The sequence below is a fragment of the Caretta caretta genome, chromosome 4, assembly GCF_965140235.1.
Source record: "Caretta caretta isolate rCarCar2 chromosome 4, rCarCar1.hap1, whole genome shotgun sequence".
NCBI lineage: Eukaryota > Metazoa > Chordata > Testudines > Cheloniidae > Caretta > Caretta caretta.
The window spans coordinates 24,987,469-25,012,242 of record NC_134209.1 but is presented as its reverse complement, the minus strand read 5'-3'; the positions used below and the strand labels follow the sequence as shown (position 1 = coordinate 25,012,242).

The 24,774-nt window shown below is 43.1% G+C and overlaps 1 protein-coding gene across 4 annotated transcripts in view; it reads right to left on the bottom strand.

The window, feature by feature from the left end:
- The window catches only part of FRAS1 (Fraser extracellular matrix complex subunit 1), a 306,626-nt gene that overhangs the window by 155,464 nt on the left and 126,388 nt on the right, over positions 1-24,774 (bottom strand). For 3 of the 4 annotated variants that reach the window (XM_048846813.2, XM_075127463.1, XM_075127465.1), the window contains exons 4-12: positions 23,846-23,938; positions 20,371-20,530; positions 15,610-15,743; positions 11,913-11,996; positions 11,316-11,417; positions 11,009-11,200; positions 5,613-5,702; positions 4,926-4,964; positions 2,973-3,120 (exon numbers count right to left, since the gene is read on the bottom strand). In XM_048846813.2, the coding sequence (XP_048702770.2) occupies positions 2,973-3,120; positions 4,926-4,964; positions 5,613-5,702; positions 11,009-11,200; positions 11,316-11,417; positions 11,913-11,996; positions 15,610-15,743; positions 20,371-20,530; positions 23,846-23,938 (1,042 nt within the window). The remainder of the gene's footprint in view (positions 1-2,972; positions 3,121-4,925; positions 4,965-5,612; positions 5,703-11,008; positions 11,201-11,315; positions 11,418-11,912; positions 11,997-15,609; positions 15,744-20,370; positions 20,531-23,845; positions 23,939-24,774) is intronic. The other variant, XM_075127464.1, reaches the window with a different exon arrangement.

Sequence of the window (24,774 nt, the reverse complement as noted above, 5' to 3'; positions counted from 1 at the left end):
ACTCCCTTTGGGACATCTGGCATTGGCCACTGTCGGTAGACAGGATACGGGGCTGGATGGACCCTTGGTCTGACCCAGTATGGCCTTTCTTATGTTCTTATGTTTCTTATGTTCACCCAGCAGCTCCTATTGATACGAATGAGAACTTCTGGTGCCAGGAATATTTTAAAACCTGCCCCCCTCATTGAAGTGCCCTCATGCGAGCTGAGCTCTTTGGAAAATCCAGCCCAGAAAATATAGACCTGTTAATACGATGCAGTGTTTTCAAATCACAGACACACTTTCTCCCAAATCTGTTCCCATTAGCTTAGCATCTGAACTCCTCACAGTCTTTAGTTAATTTATCCCTACAACACCCCTGCAAAGAAGGGCTGCGCTATTATTCCCATTGTACAGATGGGGAACTGAGTCACAGAGAGACCAAGGCTAAACATTTTTAAAGCCCCTAAATGACTTCGGCACTTAGAAGCCTAAGTCTCACTGGAAGTCCAGGGGACCGAATAGCTGTCACTTTTGAAAATGGGACTTCAGGGATAACATTTTCAAAAGCCACGGAGCAGTTTGCCCAAGTTTACAAGGGAAGTCTGTGATAAATCAGGAAATTGAACTTGGGTCTCCCAGTCTAACCCCCTCCCACTTTCTCTTTTCTTATGCCCAAAGAGCTCCCCTTCGGTAGCCTGTGAGATGTCTCTACGTTTAGGTGGCCTGTCCCAAAGGCTTTGCCTTTTGGATTTACAAACGCTTTTTTTTTTTTGTCCGTTCAACAAATACGCTTTAAATATTTATCTGACAAGCACTCTGAGCCACTTCTGCAATGACAGCATAATTAAACTGCTAAAGCTGTTTTCTTTTTCTTGTGACAAACTGGAGCTCTCGGATTAACCAAAGCCCGTGGAGTGCAACACGAGCGGCTGCCAATACGGAAAATTAGGAATCTGCAGATAAAACCGACCAACTATGAAATGGAAACGAAGGGGAAATGACAACATCCTGTGGGAAAAATAATTTATATGAAACATTGCTCCATAGCCAAAGCTATTCAAATGTTTCCAGATAATTATTAACTGGCTCTAATTCGACTCCAGGTGAACTGGAAGTGGCATTACAGTATAAGAGAGCATATTTTTTTAAAGGAAATTAATCATATGCCCATAAACTTGTTATAATTGAGAGAGAAAGTGCACGAGCCTTTGTTTGTTTGTTAGAAGATTTCAGAGTTTTTTAAAAAAGGAATGAAAAACATTTCCAGGACAACAGTCTCCAAGTAGCGATTCTTTTTACTTTGCCAAAGGATGGCTCTGAGGGTCCTGATCCAATTCCACTGAAGTCAGAGGGAGCCTTTGGCTTGAGTCCTGAACCTATCCTGAAATCTTATTTAGATTATATAGAGAGGGTGGATAATTACTGATCACCAAACCAAACAGACACAGCAAAGCTGAAATCAAAACAGTTGTCGCAAGAACGTTGATAATACTGAGAAGCCCGAGGAATACGAGGGCTAAGTTGTGTGACCTTTACTCACACTGGTAAGCACCTACGCCTACCCCCAATGAAGTTAACAGTATTCATAGAATCCTAGAATATCAGGGTCGGAAGGGACCTCAGGAGGTCACCTAGTCCAACCCCCTGCTCAAAGCAGGACCAATCCCCAACTAGATCTGATGCTCAGATTAACCAGTGTGAGTGAGGATTGCACAATCAAACCCCTAATGTCCGCTTGTACTTCCTGTGACCCAGAGAGCCAACAGGCAGATGGCACAGGGAAGTGCATGGGGTTTTACAGAGATCCCCTGGGTTGGCTATCAGCATAGTAGGTCAACAAAGGGTGGCATCTGAGGTCTCTACCAAGAGCCAGTTGCCCACTGGTCATCGTAATCACTGAGAAATGTCTGTACGGATAATATTAAGGAATTATGTATCCATACTGAACATTATGTTCTGAAGGTCTTGGTGATAAGGCAGGTCACCAGGAGGTGACATACCTCGGAGGTGTTCCTTTCGAGCACGAGATGACTGACAGCTATCTCCCTGTCCAGCCATTGGTGTATTGTCTACCTATTTTCACACTGAGCCAGGGGCACATTGTGAGATTGCAAAATCGTCAAGAGAGGAAATCCACAGGAAGAAACAAACAGCAAGGGGTGCCCTGTTTCTGAATAAAAACAAAGGATTGGTCTGGTATATCTTGAAGCACAAAGAGAGACATGGAATCCTTCGCCGAGGAGGCAAACCGAAAGCACGCATGTCTCTTGAAAGAGTCAGCCTGGCTGTAACACGCTGCAAGGATGTTGGATAAGCAATACTCTTAAAGACATTAGAGTATCTTGTTCATTACGTCCAGGCTCTGAAATGCGTATTATGATTTTATTTTATATCTAATCATATTTCCAATATTGCTACTTGCTATTAATTGATTCTCTATGTTTGTTAAATAAAGTGATATTTGGTTTCACAATTAACCTCATTCAGTGCTGTGGGTTAGTGGCGGGTCGATGGAGGTGGAACTGGTTAGCTGGGGGTGTACCGATTTTCTGAAGCAACAAATCTGTGAATATTGCAAGTGTCCACAGGACCAGCAGCTGGACATTGCTGGCTGACGCTCAGAGGCTGGTATGTGTCAATGGGTCGCTAATCTGGACAATGACAGCAAGGCCTAGAGGGCAGTGCTCGGATTGGCTGTAGCGATGGAGTTGGGGAGCTGGCTCATGGCAGGCACAAACTTCCTTGTCCTAAGGGCAGGTGGTAGTGAGGTGCCTCACAACCCTGGGTACCCCTGAGACGCATCACACACCCTCTTTAGGCCCCTGAAACACCAGTGCCTCACTGGGGAGCATTCGTAAAAGAATTTCATTTCCTGGCCTCAGTTATGAGGGGCCGGCTTACAAAGGTTTATACCCCTGTAATAAGACAGGGGTCAGAATCCAGCCTGTACAGAACTACCAATGTCAGCAGAAGCTGCCTCGCACAAATACCTGACTGGCACTGCGAGCAGCAGTCTCCCTCCACCTTTACTGCCAGGCTGCCCAATGGGCAGGACGGACAAGAGCGTCGATAGCAGATCACTTCGGCGTCCCGGCATTCACATTCCTTGCACAGGTCTTCTTTCCATTTCTCTCCGTTCTGCAAAAGACAATATTGAACGTCTTACGTGAGGGCTCCGTTCTCTTTGCATTGATGCTGAGTTCAGCAGTGGGGCTAAATCCAGATCCTGCGGCATGTGATGAACAGTTGCAGGTCTAGCGGCCAGCTAGAAGTTTGCATAATGAGCAATGATACTAAACAAAGGACAGCCTCTGCTTTGTGACCTATAGCAATCCCCAAATAAAGCAGAGAATCTAATAGAGGGATAACCATTATCAGCCATATTCTCACAACAAGAACAAGAACACAGGAACACACCAATTGCCATACCTGTGCTCCATCTTGTCCAGAAGCCCTGTCCATTCCTGTCTTCAAAGTAAAGTACAAGAATCTCTATAATGGACAAATAAGCTGCCCAAGGGGGAAGTTGTTTTTTTTTCTGAATCACCATCAGTTTTACCTCTGGGCTTATGACATGAAAAATAAGGGTTTGCGTCCCATATAATTTTTATCAGGTCTGATGTAACTGTTGAGGTTTTCATTATTCCTATAGACATCTAAGCCTTTTTATAATCCTGTTAAGGTCTTCCCCTCAAGTATACACTGCAGCCATGACCTCCCTAGGTTAACTTGGCATTGTGAAGAAGTACTTTCTTTTCTCAGTTTTTAATGTATTGCCTTTCAGTTTTATTGGCTGTTTCCTTGTTCTCATATTAAGGTATGAGAGAGTAAATAGGAGCAACTGATTCACATCTTCAAGACCACACGTCTATCAAGTCCCCTCTTGTGTCTCTCTCTCCTCTCAGAATGATGCCCTGGTCTTTCCCAAGTGGTTAGAGAGTTAATTTATTAACAATGAATTCTGATTGCCCGTTGTGCTGTGCTACCTCTATCTTCTCTAAGTCTTGACCAACATAAATACTTGTGTTTCATCTGCAAATTTTGCCACCTCATTATTTAATCCCTTTCCCCCGTTGATTAATAAATCCATTAAACAACACTGTGCCAAGTACAGAATCTTGGGGGTCCTCCACTGTTAATCTTCTCCCATGGCGAAAACTGACCATTCATTGCAGTTGCTTGTTTTCTATCTTTTAGCTGGTCTCTAGTCTAGGACAGCACTTTGCTTCTCACCTTCTTTACTGAGTTTCTTAAAAGCCTCTTGGGTGGGACTTTATCACAGGCTTTTTGAAAGTCTAAATAAGTTTTTGTCTCCTCTTTTTCCTTGAACAACTGTTCTGTCGACACACTCAGGGAATTCTGGAAGACTGAAAGGGCGCGATTTGCCTTGACAAAAGCCAGTCTTTCGGATGGTGCAGCACACTGCCCTTTCTGCACCCAGCTAGTTTTGCTGGCGAGGGCAGGGGACAGCAAGAGCCATTGTCCCAACGACTCCCTGTCCCACTTGGGTATGTCTACACAGCTCGCCGACGCAAGCCTCCCAGCCTGGGGTCAACAGAGTTGGGCTAGCGGGATAGTTCTCTAAAAATAGCTGCACCTATCTAAAGTCTCGGGACAGGGGTGGGCTTCAGAGCCCGAGCTGAAATTTGAAAGCCCTGTCTACACAGCTGTTTTCAGAGTGCAAGTGAAAGTCTCACGAGCCCAAGTCTGTCAACCCGGGCTGGGAGGCTCTCTGCCATGGGCTGTGTAGACGTATCCTTTGTGCCCCTGGGGCTGCTGACAGGGAGCACTACCTACACTCATTGACTGTAATTGTGCTTACACCCTCCCTTATGGGGGTCAAAAGCATGGGGGAGGCTCAGCCTGGTTCTTAGATGGCCTTATATCATGGATTTCTCTGTTAACAAGGATAATGCATGAGCTGAAATATGCAATATACTCACCTTGATGTGTTTTACTCCACTCACATCAGGGAGTGAGATCTACAGACAGAATGAGATATGGTCCTGTTTAGAAAACACCCGAATCCTCTACTTCCTGCATCTCTTAAAAGTATTCTGTTAAGAGCTATTAATTTCTACGTAAGTAGTGGTTAGCGTCATTACTCATTTGTCACAACAATGAAAGGCCTCCTATTGTACTTCATCAAAAGAAATTGCATCGTCAATTTGAGAAGAAAAGCTGATAACAAATATCCCTGAATAACAGACTCCTGTTGCAGTGAAAATAGTAACCAATGGGCAACATTTTCAGAAAGCTGCACTGAGCTTCAGTTGTGCAGCTCCCACTGACTGAAATGAAAGTCAAACATCTTAAACCCCAGGAGATCCACTGAAAACTTAAGGGTATGTATATAAAACATTAAACAGGAATGATTGATTCAATTTGCTTTGCTTTCCTCTGTGTAATAAAAAGAGCCTTAGGAGACTTAGGTGGTGCAGAAAATTATAAACTAGCAGATTTTATAAAATGCAAAAACCCTCTGGGTAAGTAATATTAACGGATTATTCTTTTGTAAGACTCAGCAAATAATGTTCTTTCCAGACTTTGAGGAGACAGACTTTCACTTCTCCAAACCCTCACAAGCTTAACATGCTGTGTTATGTGTTCCAAATTACCAGGATACTCACATCTTTGGTATGTTCCTTGTACACACAGTAACTACCCCTTGAAGTACATTCAGGACAGCACTTCCCCTCCAAATGAATTAATTCTTCACCCTACAGAGAGAGAGAGAGAGAGGTTGCCGCATGAAATTAGCATTTCCAAGCAATACTGCGGAATGCAGAAGCAGAATGGTTATCACACTGGAATGCAATCTTCAATATCCAATTGCATCTTATCTTCCCTACATCCTACTTCATCTCTGTATGTATGTTTTGAAAAGCGTGTTTAAATAACATTGTGGTTGCAGAACGAACCCCAGAAAAGTTCAGGAAATTCACTGATAAAGCAACTGTATCATCCTTAACTCTCGCCACTGTAAAAGAAGCCCCCAAACCAAACCAAACCATTAAAAATACATAGAAACTGGTATGTCATTTTTCACTCTGAATTCCTTGGATTTTACTTGAAAACTTTCACAACCTTAAAATACAGCTCTCTCTCTTCATTTTCTATGTTCCATTTTTCTCTTAAAGACTAAAAATTTAAAAAATGTTCATGGTAAATTTTAAAACATACATTATATTGATCTAAATTCTATTCTTGATTACAACTGTAACAGAGATATTGCGATTACACCAGTGTAACTGAGATCATAATTTTTCCATAAGAAATGGAAATAGGGCCTTCCATCTGCTCCAAGTCCATTGTGCGTGAATGGAAGTGAAACACTTTCAGGAGAGAAAGAATGGTCTTATGTTTAAAGAACCTGGATTAGATTTAGGAGAGCTAGGTTCAATTCCTGTCTCTGCCTTTGATTCTCTCGGCCGGATTCTCACTTACATTAAGACCTCTTGACACTGCTAAGGTGATATAAAGGGGCCTAAAAATGGATGTACATATACAAATTAAATCAAAATAGGCTATTTTAATTCCATACATAGACTTGCACCAAAATAATAAAAGGTGAACTAACAACCAATTTAGCTATTTCAGTGCAAGTTAGTTCGTGGACCAGCCCCAGGGTGAGATTTTTAAACGAACACAGCATTAGACTAATTCTGCTGCCCGGGAAGTCAATGGTGAATGCTGACTGCTTTTGTAAATTGCACCCTTTAATCCCTCTCTAAAATTTGGGATAGTATTTACCTACCTCCTAGGGGTGTTGTGCAGATTATTCATTAATATGTAAGAAGTGCTCAGATACTATGGTGGAGTGGGGAATATTAATAGATGGATAGTGCTTTTGGATATAGTCAAACCCTGTTTATAGTGAAGTGGAACAGTTTTCTCATACTGTTTCTATGCACCAGAATTCTAGCTACAGGGTGTGATTCAGTCTCTGCAGGAGTGAGTGGGATTCTTTTCAATGACTTAAATGGGGTTTGTATCAAGCCCTTAATGAACTTCCAGTCATGGGGGAGCTGTTCTATATGTGCAAAACTCTCTTTTCAAATTCTGTTATTGAACTGTTAATATATACATAAACACACACACACACACACACGAAAACAACAGCTAACAAAAACTCCCCATGAATGGAAAAGCTGGCTACATCCCCGGGTTCATTGCAGTCTTCATTGTGCTCAGGATTTGCTGCTCTTGAGTGAAGTGACAGTGAAACACTCCTGGCCACCTACGCTGCAGGGGGAGGTTACACCTCAGCTCCCTAAGTCTGGAGTAGAGTGAAGAGAAAACTGGTGAATTCCCACAATCAAATGAACTGTTGTTGGATTCAAAGGTTTCCATATATCCGCCAGGATTGCTGGATAACCAGCCATTGCTCAATCACTAGTATTGTCACAATATTAAAACAGAGGTAAGGGGCAAGAGGCAAGTATAGAGTTCGACAGTGGCTGAGATTTTCAAAGCCAACAAGGGGATATTGCCCACAACTCCCATTAACTTCAACGGAAGCATGCGGCTACTTCCCATGGCTGGCTCATAAAAGTCAACCGTTCCGACAAGCCAACTGGTATTATTTGATGTAGCTCTATTATTTACGGCAGCTTAGGGTGCATCCCTAAAGAATATCTGTTCATAGAATCACAATGGTATATTTTACAGTGTTCCACTTAGGAAAACATAGCATGCCAGTTTGGCTACATATACACAAGTGCAGCCGCGTTACCAATGGCAGATTATGCCAGAATGGCCAATGTGGGCCCAATGCTTTGAAAGGGCCACCAACTGTAGTAAGTTGAAGCACTATGATTTCAGTCAATCGGGGAGACATTTCACTTTAATCCATCACTGGGCATTCCTACAAGTATCTAGATATTGAAACCATTCTTGCAAAACTCCGTGGTGTATGGTAAGAACCCATGCCACTAGTATGTACTGTGAACTTTCCCACCTCCAACACACACCGACACTTATACAAAGGATGAGGGGGGAAAATGTGTATGGGACATGATTCTCCTTGCCAAAAAAGGCAGCCCTGGCCTGCCAAGACTCAGAAGTGGGAGGCACTATGCGAGATAACTATGTCACTTGCACTCTTGTTTAAGAGGCTTTAGTCATTACATTCAATATTAAGAATGTGGAAAGGGAGTAAGGAGGGGTGTCAGACTGAGGAAAATAAAATGTTTTTACACACACACACCTTTAGATCTTTAAGATTTCACTGGTGTGCAAAAGTAACTAGAACAATCTGCAAGGAAAGGAGAAAAGCTGTGCAATACAATGATCTAAATTTGCTCCTTATCTTCATAACATTAGGACCAATCCTAAGACCTGCTGATAGCATGTTAGTCACGCAACACCTTGCAAGATCTGGCCCATTGTTCCCTTTATGACGGGACTGTTTAGAGAGAGTCTCCAAAATGGGATGATGTGGAAACAGGAACCTCATTCTTAGGCATGGCTCAGTCTCACCTTCAGCCACCCATGAGCTGTACTCTTCAGAAACGTCCCTGAAAGCTGTCTCTACAGCAATTCATGGAAGGGACGGTGGGAACTAGCATGATGGGTTATGTTTCTGACAGCTAAAGTGGTTTTGGTTGACCAAATCCACTTCAGCAACCACCCTATCCACACCTACCAGACAGTTTCCAGCAGCCCCCCTTGAAGACTACAACTCACAGCTCACCTGAGGGCCCCTCAGAGTCATCACAGTCATATTCACTCTGCAATTACTGGGTAGGTTTTGTTTGAAAGGGTTTTAAAATTAAGCCCTAGCTCTAGTCCCATCAGCTGCTGCTATGCTAGGTCGAACTACCTAGGTTTACCTAGCTAAACCCCACAGACTCCTTGCTTCAGTTAAGCTCTGATTTACTGAGGCAGGCAAAAAAATCTCAGATTTTGCCAGCAAAGCTGCAAGACTTGGAGAAGAAGAGGAAAAAATGACAACCTACCCGCTTTAAGATTCTTTTATGAGACATTTCATATTGTCCTTGGAATAAATTAATGCATGTCTTGTACTACTGAGCCGGAATTCTATCACAAATGATCCAAGACAGCTGCCTCACCTTTTTGGGAAGTCTTATAGGATGCAAGTCCTCAAACAAAACATCTTTTTTTATTTTCTATCCATTAGGACCAAAATTCTTCTTCAATATGCAAAAAACCACTTTTCCTGTCTTTTCCAACGCCCACACTTCACCGATTTCAATATTACTTATTTTGATGCCTAACTTGGGACACCCAGGTTTGAAGAGGTTTTCCACGGAACCTAATTCGGCCAAGCTTAGCATGCTCTTAATGCCCACTGAATTCAATAAGTGTTAATGGCACTCAGCACCACTCAGGATCTGTCTCCTGCACACAAAACACAAGCAATTTTTTCTCCGTAAGAAAGGGAAAGGATCCAATTTGTCAGTAGAAATTAGATCTGCTACTTTATATATTTGTTTATGAGTCCACATTTTTATTATCTGTCTGTAGAGTGATCATAAACGTTGGATGGTCCAATCTGGGGCGGAATACTAAGTATGATGAATCTGTATCGGTGAGCATCTTCAGTTGTACATCCCAAGTTGTACTGAATACAAGTTTTTCTCTCATGGGTACTAGTAAGAGTTCAAGATATGGGAATGTCTGCAATGCACCAAATGGAGCTGCTAAATCATTTTCAATGTTGAGCCATGATGGTATGTAATCATTAGTGTAAGCGTTTCATTTTACAACTGTGTGCACGTGGAAAGCGAAGTAAAAGAGATACAAACCCAGAAGACCTATTCCCAGTTTACCCCTTGATCTTGTCTTGTTTATATAAGAAGCTTGACTTTCCATCCAACTAAATTCAGTAGTAGTTTAGGTAGTTTTATTTAAGCATTTTAAGGTAACAAGGCAGCATTCCCTTTGACAATAAAAGTTTGGATCCAATATTCCTCTTTGTAACGTCAATAAGAATGAATCAAGAGAGGAAAATACAAAGTATTTTTAATATTTAAAAGAGATAATGTTACATGAGTTAGCACATAAGTTTATTCCTAGATACATGATCTCTGCTTTTGCTGGAATGAAAGTGTGTTTGCACTGTGTCAGAACCCAACTTTCTGATACAGCCATTAAATTAGACTTACTCCAATTCACCTTATATCCATGCATATACTCAGATTTTGGGCTAGACCGTGGGCACAGCCTTGATCCGGGGTATTAAATAAATTTTACCATCCTAGGAGTGTTCTTGCCAAGTATTGTGAGCTAGAGATATGCCTAAGGCCACAATTCCTTCCCTGCATTACTCTGGCCCAGTTGGAATGAAGCAGATATTAGCCCACTGGTTAGCAGTGACACTAATAGTGAAAGAAAGAAGTTTTATCTAGTGGAGGAAAGTTGATCCAAAAACCTTTTCTTTATATACAGCAAATAGATAGGGCCCACCAAACCCTACCAAAACCATTTCTGCATCCATTAACAGGGCAATTATAATATGAACTATGATCTGAGCTTGAAGTAAGAGGTAAATATATTTATGATGTTGTCCATCACAAATCTCCTTCTCATAAACCCTGACTGCTCACTGTCTGAAAATAGGTAGGGGGTCACTAAGTCTAGTGGCTAATACCTTAGCTAAGATCTTGCTTTCTAGTCCTAGCAAAGATCAAGGGCAAAATTCTTCACAGTTTTTGACAGAACTGGCTGCCTCTGGTCTATGGTTTCTGCACCAAATTCAGCACACGCTCTCCTGAAGCCATTTCTTACCAGGTAGATAGTGACAATGCTGCAGACAATCAAAAAGTAAGGTAGCCACCAATTCACCCAGGCATGCTGCTTGCACAACACAAGACAGTTAACCTCCTGCCTGCCTTGCACATACAAATTGACTGTCATTTCCATTCCTTGTTTCCAGTTAAGTGCTTTGGAGGCAAGTGATGGAATCACAGCCAAATTCTTAAGGTATCTCATTAAATCAATCAGTAAAGAAAGAAAATCAGGAACTGACCATTATATTCTTAAAGAAGAAATCTTTTCTTACCAAGGCGCACTCCACTTTGGCACACTCTCCGTTCTGACAAGTGACTTGTCCTCCATCACACGTGCAAAATTCACAGCGAGTACCATTCCATATCTCATTGTGATACCTGATGTTGCCTTCGTAGAAGCAGCTTCCTTTGGAAGAAACGCACTCCTCGCAACATTTCCCAGGACGCTGCACTTTGTTCTGATCCTAGCAAACATCAATACTCAGTAAGTGCTAACCTTTCAAGCCCTCCTGCAGCCCTATATGAAAGGGGCGAGTGAGATACGCAGCCTGATCGCGAGGCCGTGCACTGCTGCATTACCTTCTCACAGGTACGTGGGGAACAGTCCTGTTTAAGACACTTTGCTTCCCCTCTGTCACATACACAGGTAGTGCAGGAATTTTTCTTCCACTGCTCACCATGCTGTCCAGAAAGAAGACAGATAGATACATATATAAATAAAAAATAAAGCAGTAACCATCACCACATTCTCTCCTGGACTATGTATTTCCCCATGAGTTCCTTATATGTACATGTATCCAAGTACAGAGATTTTTTTTAAAATCAGTGCATATTGCTTCACGTGCATAGAAACAGTGCATATTGCTTCATGATCAGGATATAAAAAGGGAAGAAGAGAGGAGAGAGTGACTTTCATCAATGATTTGTTTTCCCACTTAAAAAAAAAAAAGATACATGAACAGTAAATATCTTATCTAATTTATCCCGTCAACCTTGCCAGCAAATTCCTTTATATTTCTAATCCCTTTCAACTCTTAGCTTCCCAGGAAATAAAAAAAACAGCCATTGTACCAAGTTATTAATGCTGGCAGAAAGTCAGATGTTAGGGAGGGGAAAAATAGAGATGTGCCAGAATTCATGTCAGGTTGGTTTTTGGTGTGGTTCATCAAAGGTTACCTCATACACTTTTCCAGATATGGAACAGGGTTTTGGAACACACTCTGGGCAACATTTTCCAGGAGACACAACCATAGCTTCATCCTAAAGATTAAAAACCAGAAAACTTTATTTAAAAAAAAAGAGATGAGCAGAGTAACAGTTTGAAAATTAAATATGCAGCCCAGCAGCCTAGACCTGTAACTCCTGCAAAAGATGTTTATATCTATGTGATAACCATCAGCCACTTAAGCCATGAATTAGGGTAAGAATTTTGGGGTCAGCTTTGCATTCTGCTGTAAAAGTAGAAGGGCAAGCACCAAGACACTACATCTTATTCTTGGGGCCTCTTGAGACAGACAATGGTGGAACCATGACTAAAGAGAAGCAGTATGGTCTACAGGATTAGGCTCAAGACTAGAAATTAGGAGAGATCTAGAATCTAGACCTGGTTCTGCCACTGATTCACTTTGTGGCCTTGGATGAGTCACTTAACCTCTCTGCCTCAGAGGTTGTCTACACACCAACTGGCACCAGTTTAGTTAAATTGGTGTGGTATAACCCTCTTCAGTCTAAGAGTGGCTTACTTTAGTTTCGTTTAAACTTGTTGCTAATTGACCTAAGCGAAAATGAAATAAGCCTGCTGGTTTTAACCAGTAAGACTGTTCACACAGCCTTTTGCAATGGCTTAACTGAATCAGTCTAAGGCCCGGTCTGCACTAGAAAATTAAGTCGGCTTAACTGTATCAGTCAGGGGTATGAAAAATCCACACCCGAGCAGCGTAGTTAAGCCAACCTAACCCACAGCATATTCAGCGCTAGATCGATGGAAGAATTATTCCATCAACCCAGCTACTGCCTCTAGGGGAGGTGGCTTACCTATGCTGTGGGGAGCACCCCTCCCATTAGCGCAGGGAGCATCTACACAGAAGTGCTACAGCGGTGTAGCTGCAGCATTTTAAAGGCAAACATACCTTAAAAATCACATTTAGTTAAAACCTGCACAATTCTGTGTGTTGATCAACCCTCAGTATCCCACCAGTGAAGTGGGAACAATAATATTTACACCAGTATCTACCTCCTGCCGCATAGGGATCTAGTGAAGATTAATTAGTTAATATACCTAAGGTGCTCCAAACATGGAAAGTGCTATAGAAATGCAAAATATTATTATGTTAGCTCCTGCTTCAGGAGATAGCACGTAAATCACAAGCGTCCAAAGGGAGAACAAAGATGACTGTCATAGAATCACAGGACTGGAAGGGACCTCGAGAGGTCATCTAGTCCAGTCCCCTGCACTCATGGCAGGATTAAGTATTATCTAGACCATCCCTGACAGGCGTTTGTCTAACCTGCTCTTAAAAATCTCCAGTGACAGAGATTCCGTAACTTCCCTAGGCCATTTATTCCAGTGCTTCACCACCCTGACAGTTAGGAAGTTTTTCCAAATGTCCAACCTCCAAGGGATGGGCTGGAGAGCCAGAAACCTCCTGGGAAAGTTCATGGTGGTAATTCATAGATTTTGCCAGATGAAGTCTAACAAATGACCCTTTCTCTGACTTGGGTTTTGGGGACTGCCTCTTGTTCCCTGGAGACAAGCAAGCAAAGCGAGCTCTGAAACTGCCAGCCACTCTTTTCATGTTCCACCAGAAGCTGCCTGCTCAGGCCTAGGGAACTTTCACTTGCAGGGCATTTTTCCTCTTCTCTCCTGGCTCTTTGATGGTACGCACTGTACAGAGCATGGAGAGCTAAACAAACCCTTGGATTACACACACTGACCGTACCTTTTCCCCACACATCGTCCCATTGGAATAAAGGAGTAAAGTACCACTTCAGGTGAATGAGAGTGGCGGGATCTAGCCCTAAAAGAGCTTTGAAGAAAACACTGACAAAGATGACAGAAGCTTCCTAAGTTCCCTCTCTGCAGTGAGGCAGGAGAAAGACTATAGAGAAGGGACAGAGCATGGCTATCTGAAGGATAGCTTTCCCTGGCTTGCCATTCTGCCTGACGTAGCATATAAGAGAAGCTACCCGTTCCTGTGTGCTGTTGGAAGCCTGGACCGGGCAATACAGGTATAAATACACAAGCACAGAGCACTGAAAAAATTATAGTTATAGTGAGCAGAATGGGATTCTTGCCATGCCTGCTAATGCGCTTTCCATTAGGGCACCTTGTTAGGAAATCTATGGAACATTATCAGTATTAGCTAGGGGGGATTTTTGGTACATTAACTTGGATGCTTCTAGCTGATTAGTCTCAGACACGTCATGGCAACCATGTTCTCATTCCAGTTTCTATTAATTACGTTTTAATGACTAACTGATTAAACATTAGTGCAATCAATCAAGAGTACATTTAAGTACATTTAAGAGGAAAAATTCTAAACATTTAGAAATTTTGCTTTAATTTGCTCTAACGAACACCACTTAATCTCGTAATAATAATTACACAACTCAGCAAGAAGCAATTAGTATTCAGAGAAACAGCTGGGCTTTTTTCAAACAGGAACCAGTGTTAATTACATGAACACCTGGTCCCCTAACACATAGGTGGGCGAGCATTAAAAGAAAAAGCTTTGTAATGGGTGCTTTATTTTCCCAGTTCTAAGGTGGGAACCTTCATCACCACACACCCAGGGAGACAAAATTCTGGATTTGCGACTGGAATGCGCTTGACAGGGAAACAAAAATCAGGAAAACTACAGCATCTCGAGAACAACAGTAAAGCAGAACAATGTGAACTCCCTGGAAGCTGGTTTCTTATTTTACAGATGAATGGGGTTGCACATGAGCAGTTAAACCCAGGGTTGTGAGTTCAATCCTTGAGGGGGCCATTTAGGGATCTGTGGCAAAAATTGAGGATTGGTCCTGCTTTGAGCAGGGGATTGGACTAGATGACTTCCTGAGGTCCCTTCCAACCCTGATATTCTATGATGCTAAATCCAACCAGATCCCTTGCTCTTTTTTTGGCATTCTTGCCTGTCATCCACCAAATATATAAAGTACTAAGTATGCTTTTGATTTTCTGGATTACCCAGCATACTGGAATTCTTTTAGTTAACGTTCGTACAGTGCTTTGAATGTGAAAATCATTGTGTATGTGCGAGGGAATAATGACTGTCATCTTAAGCAAAGAACTGGGAGCCAGAAGTGCTCAGATTCTTTAATTTGGGCTAAATTACTGACTTGCTGGGTGAAGATGAGCAAGTTATCTTCCTAGCATTGCTGGCTCCCAGGCTTTTGCTGTAATCAGTAGACAACACGGTCACCTTTTGGGAGTAATATTGTAAAGCTGGCTGAAACTTTTAGTTTGAAACATTTTCAACTAAATTTTGAGAAGGTTCTTGTCAACAACAAAAAATCAGCAGGTTTCAACAAAAGCTCAAAAAACTTTTGAAGAAACATTTAAATAAAACTTTGCTTTTTTCAGAATTGTTCACAGAATCAAAAAATATTTCCTGACCATGAATTCTCTGGATTACAAAACCAAAAGCACAGCTGGTGTTTACACTAGATTAGACTGTAAATAAATGGACATGGCTGGAGGTTTGGGGGACTTTTATTTTTTTGTGGAGCATACACTTCTCTTTTCTGAATCATGTTTCCTTCAGTAATAACTATTAGCCTGCCAGTAAATATGTTCTTTTGAGAAATGCAGATTTCCCAGGGAAAGGCAAAGCTAATAAATTGCACAGATCATTGACAGGACAGTTCTTACCTGGCTGCACAACACTGGCTGACATTCGGCTGTGAAGCATTGAGCTGCCCCATTCCTGCAGACACATTTGGAGCACTGGCTGAGGTGCCACTCCTCGCCATCCCGAAACATTTGGCCGTCAAAGGAGCAGGACTCTAAGAGACAATTAAGACCATCAGAGGAGTGAAGTTCTGGAACAGCCTTCCAAGGGGAGCAGTGGGGGCAAAAAACCTAACTGGCTTCCAAGATGGAGCTTGATAAGTTTATGGAGGGGATGGTATGATGAGACTGCCTACAATGGCATGTAGCCGATCTGCGACTGCTAGCAGTAAATAACTCCAATGGCCGGTGATGGGGCACTAGATAGGGAGGGCTCTGAGTTACTACAGAGAATTCTTTCCCAGGTGTCTGGCTAGGTGGGTCTTGCCCACATGCTCAGGGTCTAACTGACTGCCATATTTAGGTTCAGGAAGAAATTTTCCCCAAAGTCAGATTGGCAGAGAAGTGTTCGCCTTCCTCTGCAGCATGGGGCACGGGTCACTTGCAGGTTGAAACCAGAGTAAATGGTGAATTCTCTGAAACTTGAAGTCTTCGAACCATCATTTGAGGACTTCAGTAAATCAGCCAGAGGCTAGGGGTCTATTACAGGAGTGGGTGGGTGAGGTTCTGTGGCCTGCAATGTGCAGGAGGTCACACTAGATAATCATGATGGTCCTTTTTGGCCTTAACATTTACGAGTCTGTGAGTCATTCTGTGTTTCCATTTTCATGTTTTCTTTAATTCCCTCTCCTCATGCAACTCCTTTCATCTCAGATCCATCCCCTACACTCTAGGAACTTCTGCCCCCTGGAAAGCCCAGAAGTAGCATCAGACCATGACTTTCCTTACTAACTCCATTTGGCTGCACAGCGTTCACCTGTACACATTTTTCCTGGTTTCTCACATCCTACCAGCACAATTTCACATGTGCAATGACTTTATGGACATTCACAATCATACAAAAAAGACTGCAGATGTAGGACTCATCTACTGATTAGCATCTGCAAGGAAGAACTTTAGAAGAGCCATCTCCATGAAGCTGACCCAGAATAATTGCAATATTAAAAAAAACCACTGCACCAATTCATTGTCCTGTATGAAATTATTATTTATTATCTATTTGTTTCTGGTAGCAACCATGATGTACGAGATGCTTTACAAACACAAAAGAAAGCATGATCCTTGCCCCAGTAAACTGCTGGTCTCAGTCTAGTACCAGTGGACAAATGACCTAATTGATGTTGACAACCTCAGCAGAGAGGCCAAGGATTATAAGAGTCCAAAGTTACGTCTGAGATTTAAACCAATGAAAGCAGAAGAGATATCTCGGTACTGGAGAAATGCATCAACCATGTTACTTCCTCCTGAAATTGTCCCAACGTGCTTTGAGATCTACTTCTGGGTTCTGACATCTGTATATGAGGTTACAAACTACAGGTGGTACCTATATTCGCAGTGAAGTAAGTTCAGGATAGATTCATAGAGTTTAAGGCCAGAAAGGAACCAGTAGATCATGTAATCTGACCTCCTGAATATCGAAAGCCATTAAATTCACCATGTTACCCCTACATTAAGCCCAATAATGTGTGTCTGACTAAAGCCTATCTTCCAGGAAGGTAAACAGTCTTGACTCTAAGACATCAAGAGATAGAGAATCCCCCACTTCCCCTGGTAGTTTGTTCCACTGGTTAATCATTGTCACTGTTAAAAATTTGTATCTTATTTCTAATTTGAATTTGTCTGGCTTTATATTTCAGCCATTTGCTTCTTGTTATGTCTTTATTCGCTAAACTACAGAGCCCTTGAGTACCCTTTACTTTATCCCCATGAAGGTAGTTACAACCTGTATTCAAGTCACTTCTCAATCTTCTTGTTGATAAGATAAACAGATTGAAACCTTTAAGTCTCTTGCTGTAAGGCATTTTCCCCAACCTTTGAATCATTTTTGTGGCTCTTTTCCGCAACCTCCCCAATTTTTCAATATCCTTTTCAAAATGTTGACACCAGAACTGGATGCAGTATTCCAGTAGCGGTTTCTCCAGTGCCGTATACAGAGGTAAAACCACCTCTCTATTCCTACTCACTACTCTCGTTCATGACACTGAGGATCGCATTAGCCCTTTAACCATAGTATCACGCTGAGAGCTCATGTTGAGTTGTTTGTCCACTATGACCCCTAAATCCTTTCTCAGAGTCACTGCTTTCTAGAATATAGTCCATTCAATACACATGGCCTGCATTCTTTGTTTCTAGATGTTGTAACCTAGCATTCAGATGTATTAAAACTCATTTTGTCTGAAAGGACCCAGTTTACCAAGTGATCCAGAGCACCCCTGTTTGAATGCCCTGTCCTCGCCATTACTTATCGCTCCACCAATCTTTTAGGATCTGCACATTTTATGAGCAGTGATTCTAAATTTACATCCATATCACTGATAAAAATGTTCAATCCTGGAAAAACCTCACGAGAAACACCCCATTTGATGAGGATTCCCATTAATAACCAGTTTTTGACATCTGTCACTTAGCCAGTTCTTAATCTATCCAAGCTGTTCTGTAGTGCTAATGTACAGAACTAATTTTTTATAGAGATATGCAGCCAGAGCCATCCCTTGTGTAGGGCAAATTGGGGTGACCGCTCTGGGCCCCACACTTCGCGGGGCTCCACAGGCCAGTGCAATTGGCTAACGCAGTCGGTCCCAGAAGAGACGAATCCATCACTTCTGCCCTAGGCCCCCCCGCTCTGGGGACCCCGTGGGCAATGCGATTGGCCAGTACGGTCTGTCCCGGAAGAGATGAATCCGTCACTTTCACCTCGGGCCCTGCACCCTCTAAGGACAGCCCTGCATGCAGCACTAAGTCAATATGCCTTACAAAACTCGAAGGTAACTGCATAACATACTTAATGAACCAAACCTGTAATCTCATGAAAAACTGAATCATAGAATATCAGGGTTGGAAGGGACCTCAGGAGGTCATCTAGTCCAACCCCCTGCTCAAAAGCAGGACCCATCCCCAATTAAATCATCCCAGCCAGGGCTTTGTCAAGCCTGACCTTAAAAACTTCTAAGGAAGGAGATTTTACCACCTCCCTAGGCAACGCATTCCAGTGTTTCACCACCCTCCTAGTGAAAAAGTTTTTCCTAATATCCAACCTAAACCTCCCCAACTGCAACTTGAGACCATTACTCCTTGTCCTGTCCTCTTCTACCACTGAGAATAGTCTAGAACCATCCTCTCTGGAACCACCTCTCAGGTAGTTGAAAGCAGCTATCAAATCCCCCCTCATTCTTCTCTTCCGCAGACTAAACAATCCCAGTTCCCTCAGCCTCTCCTCATAAGTCATGTGTTCCAGACCCCTAATCATTTTTGTTGCCCTTCTCTGGACTCTTTCCAATTTATCCACATCCTTCTTGTAGTGTGGGGCCCAAAACTGGACACAGTACTCCAGATGAGGCCTCACCAATGTCGAATAGAGGGGGACGATCACGTCCCTCGATCTGCTCGCTATGCCCCTACTTATACATCCCAAAATGCCATTGGCCTTCTTGGCAACAAGGGCACACTTCTGACTCATATCCAGCTTCTCGTCCACTGTCACCCCTAGGTCCTTTTCCGCAGAACTGCTGCCTAGCCATTCGGTCCCTAGTCTGTAGCTGTGCATTGGGTTCTTCCGTCCTAAGTGCAGGACCCTGCAATTATCCTTATTGAACCTCATCAGATTTCTTTTGGCCCAATCCTCCAATTTGTCTAGGTCCCTCTGTATCCTATCCTTGCCCTCCAGCGTATCTACCACTCCTCCCAGTTTAGTATCATCCGCAAATTTGCTGAGAGTGCAATCCACACCATCCTCCAGATCATTTATGAAGTCAGGTTTGTTTGACAAGACAAGTTTGAATAGTGTGGACACTGCCACGAAGATGTGCTGTACAGCCTAGGGCCACCGATATTTTACTCACGCCATTTCTACCTTTTTTCTAGTCGAACAGTTGATTCTATTCAGCCTGCATGTCACAGCTGACATTATGCGGCTAAGATATTGCAAACAATCTGACTCATGCTAGTTTCAGCCCTGGTGTAAGCAGTTGCAAGTCTACTGAATTCAAGTAGAGTCAGGGTTCCCCTCTCTTAAGGAGGGGTGAATTTAGTCTGTAGGCCCTAAATGATGGATAAAGTACACAGCTTCAAAAGTAAGTATAAAATCTGAAGCATCTGTGGATTTAAGTGAAGATTTTTGAATTATTTTTGTGCATGTGGTTGAAATAAGACTGTGTGTGTCTCAAAACGCAAAAGGCCTAATTTATCGGAGGGGGAAAAAAATCAATAATTTCACCAGCCTTTAAGAGATTTTGCCTTTAGGTTAAGGCTGAGATTTCAAAGGGACCTATGGGAGTTGAATGCCAACTCCCATTTAATTTTAATGGGCTCTGCACCTCCAAATCCCTTAGGCAGCTTTGGAAATGTCAGCCTTTATCTACAAGAGCCAAAATGAGCAGCGTGAAAAGAGAATTCGGAGAAGTTCTATACCCCAGTGTGTGTCTGGGCAGGGTACTGCACAGGAGACGTGAAGCAAATGGATTCAAAGCAAAGGGGAAAAATACTCTTCATTGGTTTGAGAACTGAAGAAATGGTCTCACCTAATCACTAAGACAACGTGCAGAGCAGCAACGTCAACCCCACTCCTTGGGGCCACTTCACTAAGGCCAAATTCACTGTGTGGGGCACCCCTTTCAAAATACTCACCACCAGTGCCCACGCATTTGGGACAGCACTCTCCTTGAGCGACGTACTCCAGCTCCCCCCTGCCGCAAGAAAGGGGTGGGCAGGACTTGCGGGGGCAGCTAGCCTTCCCATTGGCACAGGAGCACGCTGTGCATGCAGAGCTTGCCCACTCCGTTCCATGCTGCAATGGAAAAACAAAAAGGGAAATGTGTAAGCTACTTTAATAGCCAACGAGACTGGAAATAATCTTTGCTCCAGTGAGTTACCCCGCGCCAGTGCCTAACTTTCCTCTTCTGCCAACATGCCCAGGCTCTAACTCACGGCCGAGGCTGCAGTGCAGACACTGGTCCCTGCAACAGGGGGACAAAGTAGTCCTAACACGGCCATAGTAGTCCCGTTGGGATCAGTTCAATAGAGAGGGTCCCCCTGGTGGCATCGACATAGCATAACCTAGGCCAAAGGACATACATCTAATGGATACATTCTCCCAACCCATGACTCCCTGTGTGATGGGCTGAGCTGCCATGTCTAAACCAGACACAACCCTGCAGCTGTTCTGTCTTTACCTGGCTTCCATTAAAATGTCCAGTAGGATCTACACACATCTAAGGACAATATCTGTCCTCAGAAGTTTAAACTACAAACTACAGTGTATCTCACAACAAGCCAAACCCTGCTTCCCTTACAACCCACCAACTATGCTGGATCTGCTCTCCTGAGCAGGGTTTGGCCCAGTAAGGAACCCACTGCTTTTTGCAGTACACTCCAAGGCAATATACAGAATCTTCTTTCCTTAGGATCATTACTGAGCAGAAAGCCGTCTTGGAAGACTCTACTAGGTCCAACAGCACATGCATCACCACTCACAGAAGGCAAGGATATAAGCTGTGATATTGTTTGAAACGAGAAATGCAAAATTTTAATTTATGTGAAACACGCAACATGGAAGTTGGGCATGGACAAAACCTGCTGTGCTGCAGTGTAAGCTTTTCTTTCCTGGGGTGATTACTGGGGACAGTTCTGCTGGCTAGATATTTCTAAAACAATGATGAAGACAGAAAGCATTTGCCTGGCTCACTGACAGAAAGATAATCATCTTCCCTTATGTAATCTGCTCCAGCCATTAGGCTGTACGCTTCGAATATGAACGCTGCCTAAATATGCAGCCGGCTCTATAGTAAGGATGAGACACATGAGATTGCCGGCATGAGGCTGATCTTTATTTCCTGCCTATGCGAGGCAAGTCAAGCATACCAGAGGTTACATCACAGTCACATGACAGCAATCAGCAGGCACCAACTCCAGCAGCTATGGTTACATCTCTCCCATTAAATAAACAGAACAAATGAAAATAAAACATAATAGGAGCCAAAAACAACTGCAAATTACTGCAGCCAACTAGTAAAACACTTCAGTCAGACAGAGGGGAGGGTCGACAGCTTATCTATGGTACTTATATGACTCTCGTTCCCATGGCATCTGAACACTTCACAATGTATTTATCCTCACAACATCCTGTGCAGTCAGGCTGTGCTATTATCCCCATTGTACAAATCGGAAACTGAGGCACAGAGAGGCTAAGTGACTTGCCCAAGGTCACCAGGAAATCTGTAGCTGAGCCAGGAATTGAACCCAGATCTCCCAAATGCCAGGCTAGTGCCCTAACCACTAAACCATCCATCTTCTCAATTCCCCTTTCAGAGCAATTCTGCCTGTTATTGGACATCTGTCAATAAGTACCATCTCTGAACCTCAGTGGGGTTTTTTAATCACATGGACACTTATTCCTTCTGCTGTGGCCTGTTTGACTATCGAGGTGGATTGGCCCTCCTGGAGCCTGTGTTTGCATAGGCACGGGTTACAGAAGTGTATACGCTGTCACATGTCAGAGGTCAGTATCTAACAATGCAAGTTTCTGATGGTAATTATAGCCTCCACTTTGAAGAAGGCAAGTGTGCCCAGGTCAACACTCAGTTCTTTTCCCAACAATACTATCTTGTCTCATTTAACTGCAGAGCACAGCTGAATGAATGCACCAGACTCTCCACCCTTCTCAGCCAAACAGGCCAGGCTATTGTGAATTGGCCCTTTCCCTTTGCATGAACTGTAGCAAACAAAACTCCCCATATGGCCATTATCTGATGGCGGAAGCAATTATAATGGGGCAGGGGGGCGGGGGACAACAACGATTAATGGTGCCTTTTGCTGCCTTCCACAGAGTGCTGGATTGAAGAGGCAGCCGTGAGAGGACATTCCAGCATTCTTTAGTGAATACATGAAGGCTTGGTTATCTGCCCGAAAGTTCACTTGAAGAGATACCTTTCGTGTATGAAAGAGCCAAAAATTTCACTGACCCGGTTCCCGCGTGTCACAAAAGCATGTGCATTGTGGAGTCTGAAGCCGCCCCCATATTAGCCAAGTAGATGAATTAAACATTTTGCTGATATTAGCAAGGACCACGCTCAAAGACCTGGGCTTAACTTGACTTAACTAGAGAGCGACATGCCAGCCAGACGACATCTTACCTAGACAAGATCTACGAAGAGTGGTTTACTTGGGGAAAATAATTAACAAGTTGGATTTCAGTGAGGGGTGTGCAGAACCAGTGTACAATGTAGAAATTCTGAGGATTTGCTGCTACCTAAAAGGGCTTCTCTGTTACCAATAGGCCAAATCCTGTAGTCTTTACCACGCTCCTTACATACTCAATGCTTATGTAGGAAAATCCCATTGGGGGTTTTGCTCGAGTAAAAACTGGTAAGGTGGGTAAGGGCTTCAAGCGGTAGGCCTCTTGTCACTAGAGAGGTGATTCTTTTATCACATTTATAGTGGCCTGGATATTCACTTTCAGAAAAAGACCACTGATCAGTATTCTCTCTCACTCCTGAAATGCACTACAAAAAGTGGGGGTAATTGTTACACGTCCCTGCAGCTGCAGCTAGAGAACCCAATGCACTGGGTTCTTCATAAACATACTTGTCAGCCATGTTTCTAAGCCACACCTCCATCATGGTTTTGTACAATATCTACTCTGCAGTGGCCTCAATCCTCAGCTATTCCCAGTGGGAGGAGCTGGGACTGAAGGAGCCATTTACTTCACTCTGATCCTGGGGGTGGCCCCTGGAGAAGTTTAGAGTAGCCCCAGAAATGAGGATTGCTCCAAACACCCCCCAATACACCAAGGGCTGCAGGGGTTAGAGGTGCAGGACCCGTACACATCCGCTGGGGACTCTCAGCTGCGAAAAAGTTGTCTGCTTTCCAGTCCCTCTAGGGGTAAAGAAACCAGAGCGAAGGTCAGGACTGACCACAGTGTGACCTTGGCGGGGAGGTTCTTTGCTTAACAACTTCGTCAAGGCCAGGAGATAGCTTTTGAAGTACCTAACCAGCAACTGATTTTGCACAGGCAAAAGCTGCCGCCCCTGAATTTAGGTGGACAACCGGAGAGCTAAGGAAGGGAAAATAATGTTAACGCCAATGGATACTTAAGAGCACTTACCGCATGGGTTTGGCCTTCATGCTGGCAAAATCCTTCCGTTCCTGAGGCGCACTCAGGGCAGCACATATTGGGGGCTATCCAGAGCACTTCCCCCTGAACAAATAAAAGAAAGCCCTATAAGCAGTACAGGTGGAAGGGGTGACTCGGGGCGTGGGGGGGTTTCTTGTTGCACATGGCGCTCTCAGTTTAAAAAGGAATGCTACTAATCAAGGACTTTCCTGTGAAGAGCTGTTGCGTTGCTTTGGGATGCTGAATTCATTCTTATCCCCAAGGTGTGTATAGGAAAACACACACACACACACACACACAGCATAAACAATCCTTTGGGAATATGACTCATTTTTCATTAACTCCCTGACACCAGCCGTTTCAGTGACAGATAGGAAAATCATTAGGAAAAACTGACTCTCAACAAGGCAAAAAAATAAATAAATAAAATTAAAAAAAGATTAACCCATAAGTGATCGCAGGGAAACTTGTTTTCTTGTTTTAAAATTTAATTTATTACTTTTTAAAAATATCGTAAGTGGAAACATTTTCTTCCTTTCTCGTTAGAGCTAGTTGGGAAAAAGGAAAAGGAAATTAACTGACTATCAATTTTGTTTTGTTTTGAAATTCCCAATTTTTGTTCAAGTTCCAAAATGTGACATTTTCAAAATTTGAAAAATATCGACCATCTGTATTATATTGCCCCCTCAGTGTTCCCAGAAGAACAGTGCATAGTTTGGCTGCCACACTCTGTGCAGCAGCAGGGTAACAGATGAAACCAACAGGCATGTGTGTTCACGCTTCCATGTCACACTGAGGGCAGGAGATATTAGTAAAAAAGTTGGCAAAAGCTCTGGAGGTGCTTTGCTTCCATTCCTGGAGCATCTCCAAGGGTTGTGCATAGCAGCTTTTGCATTCTCATTCCAGCCTTCTCAAATGTA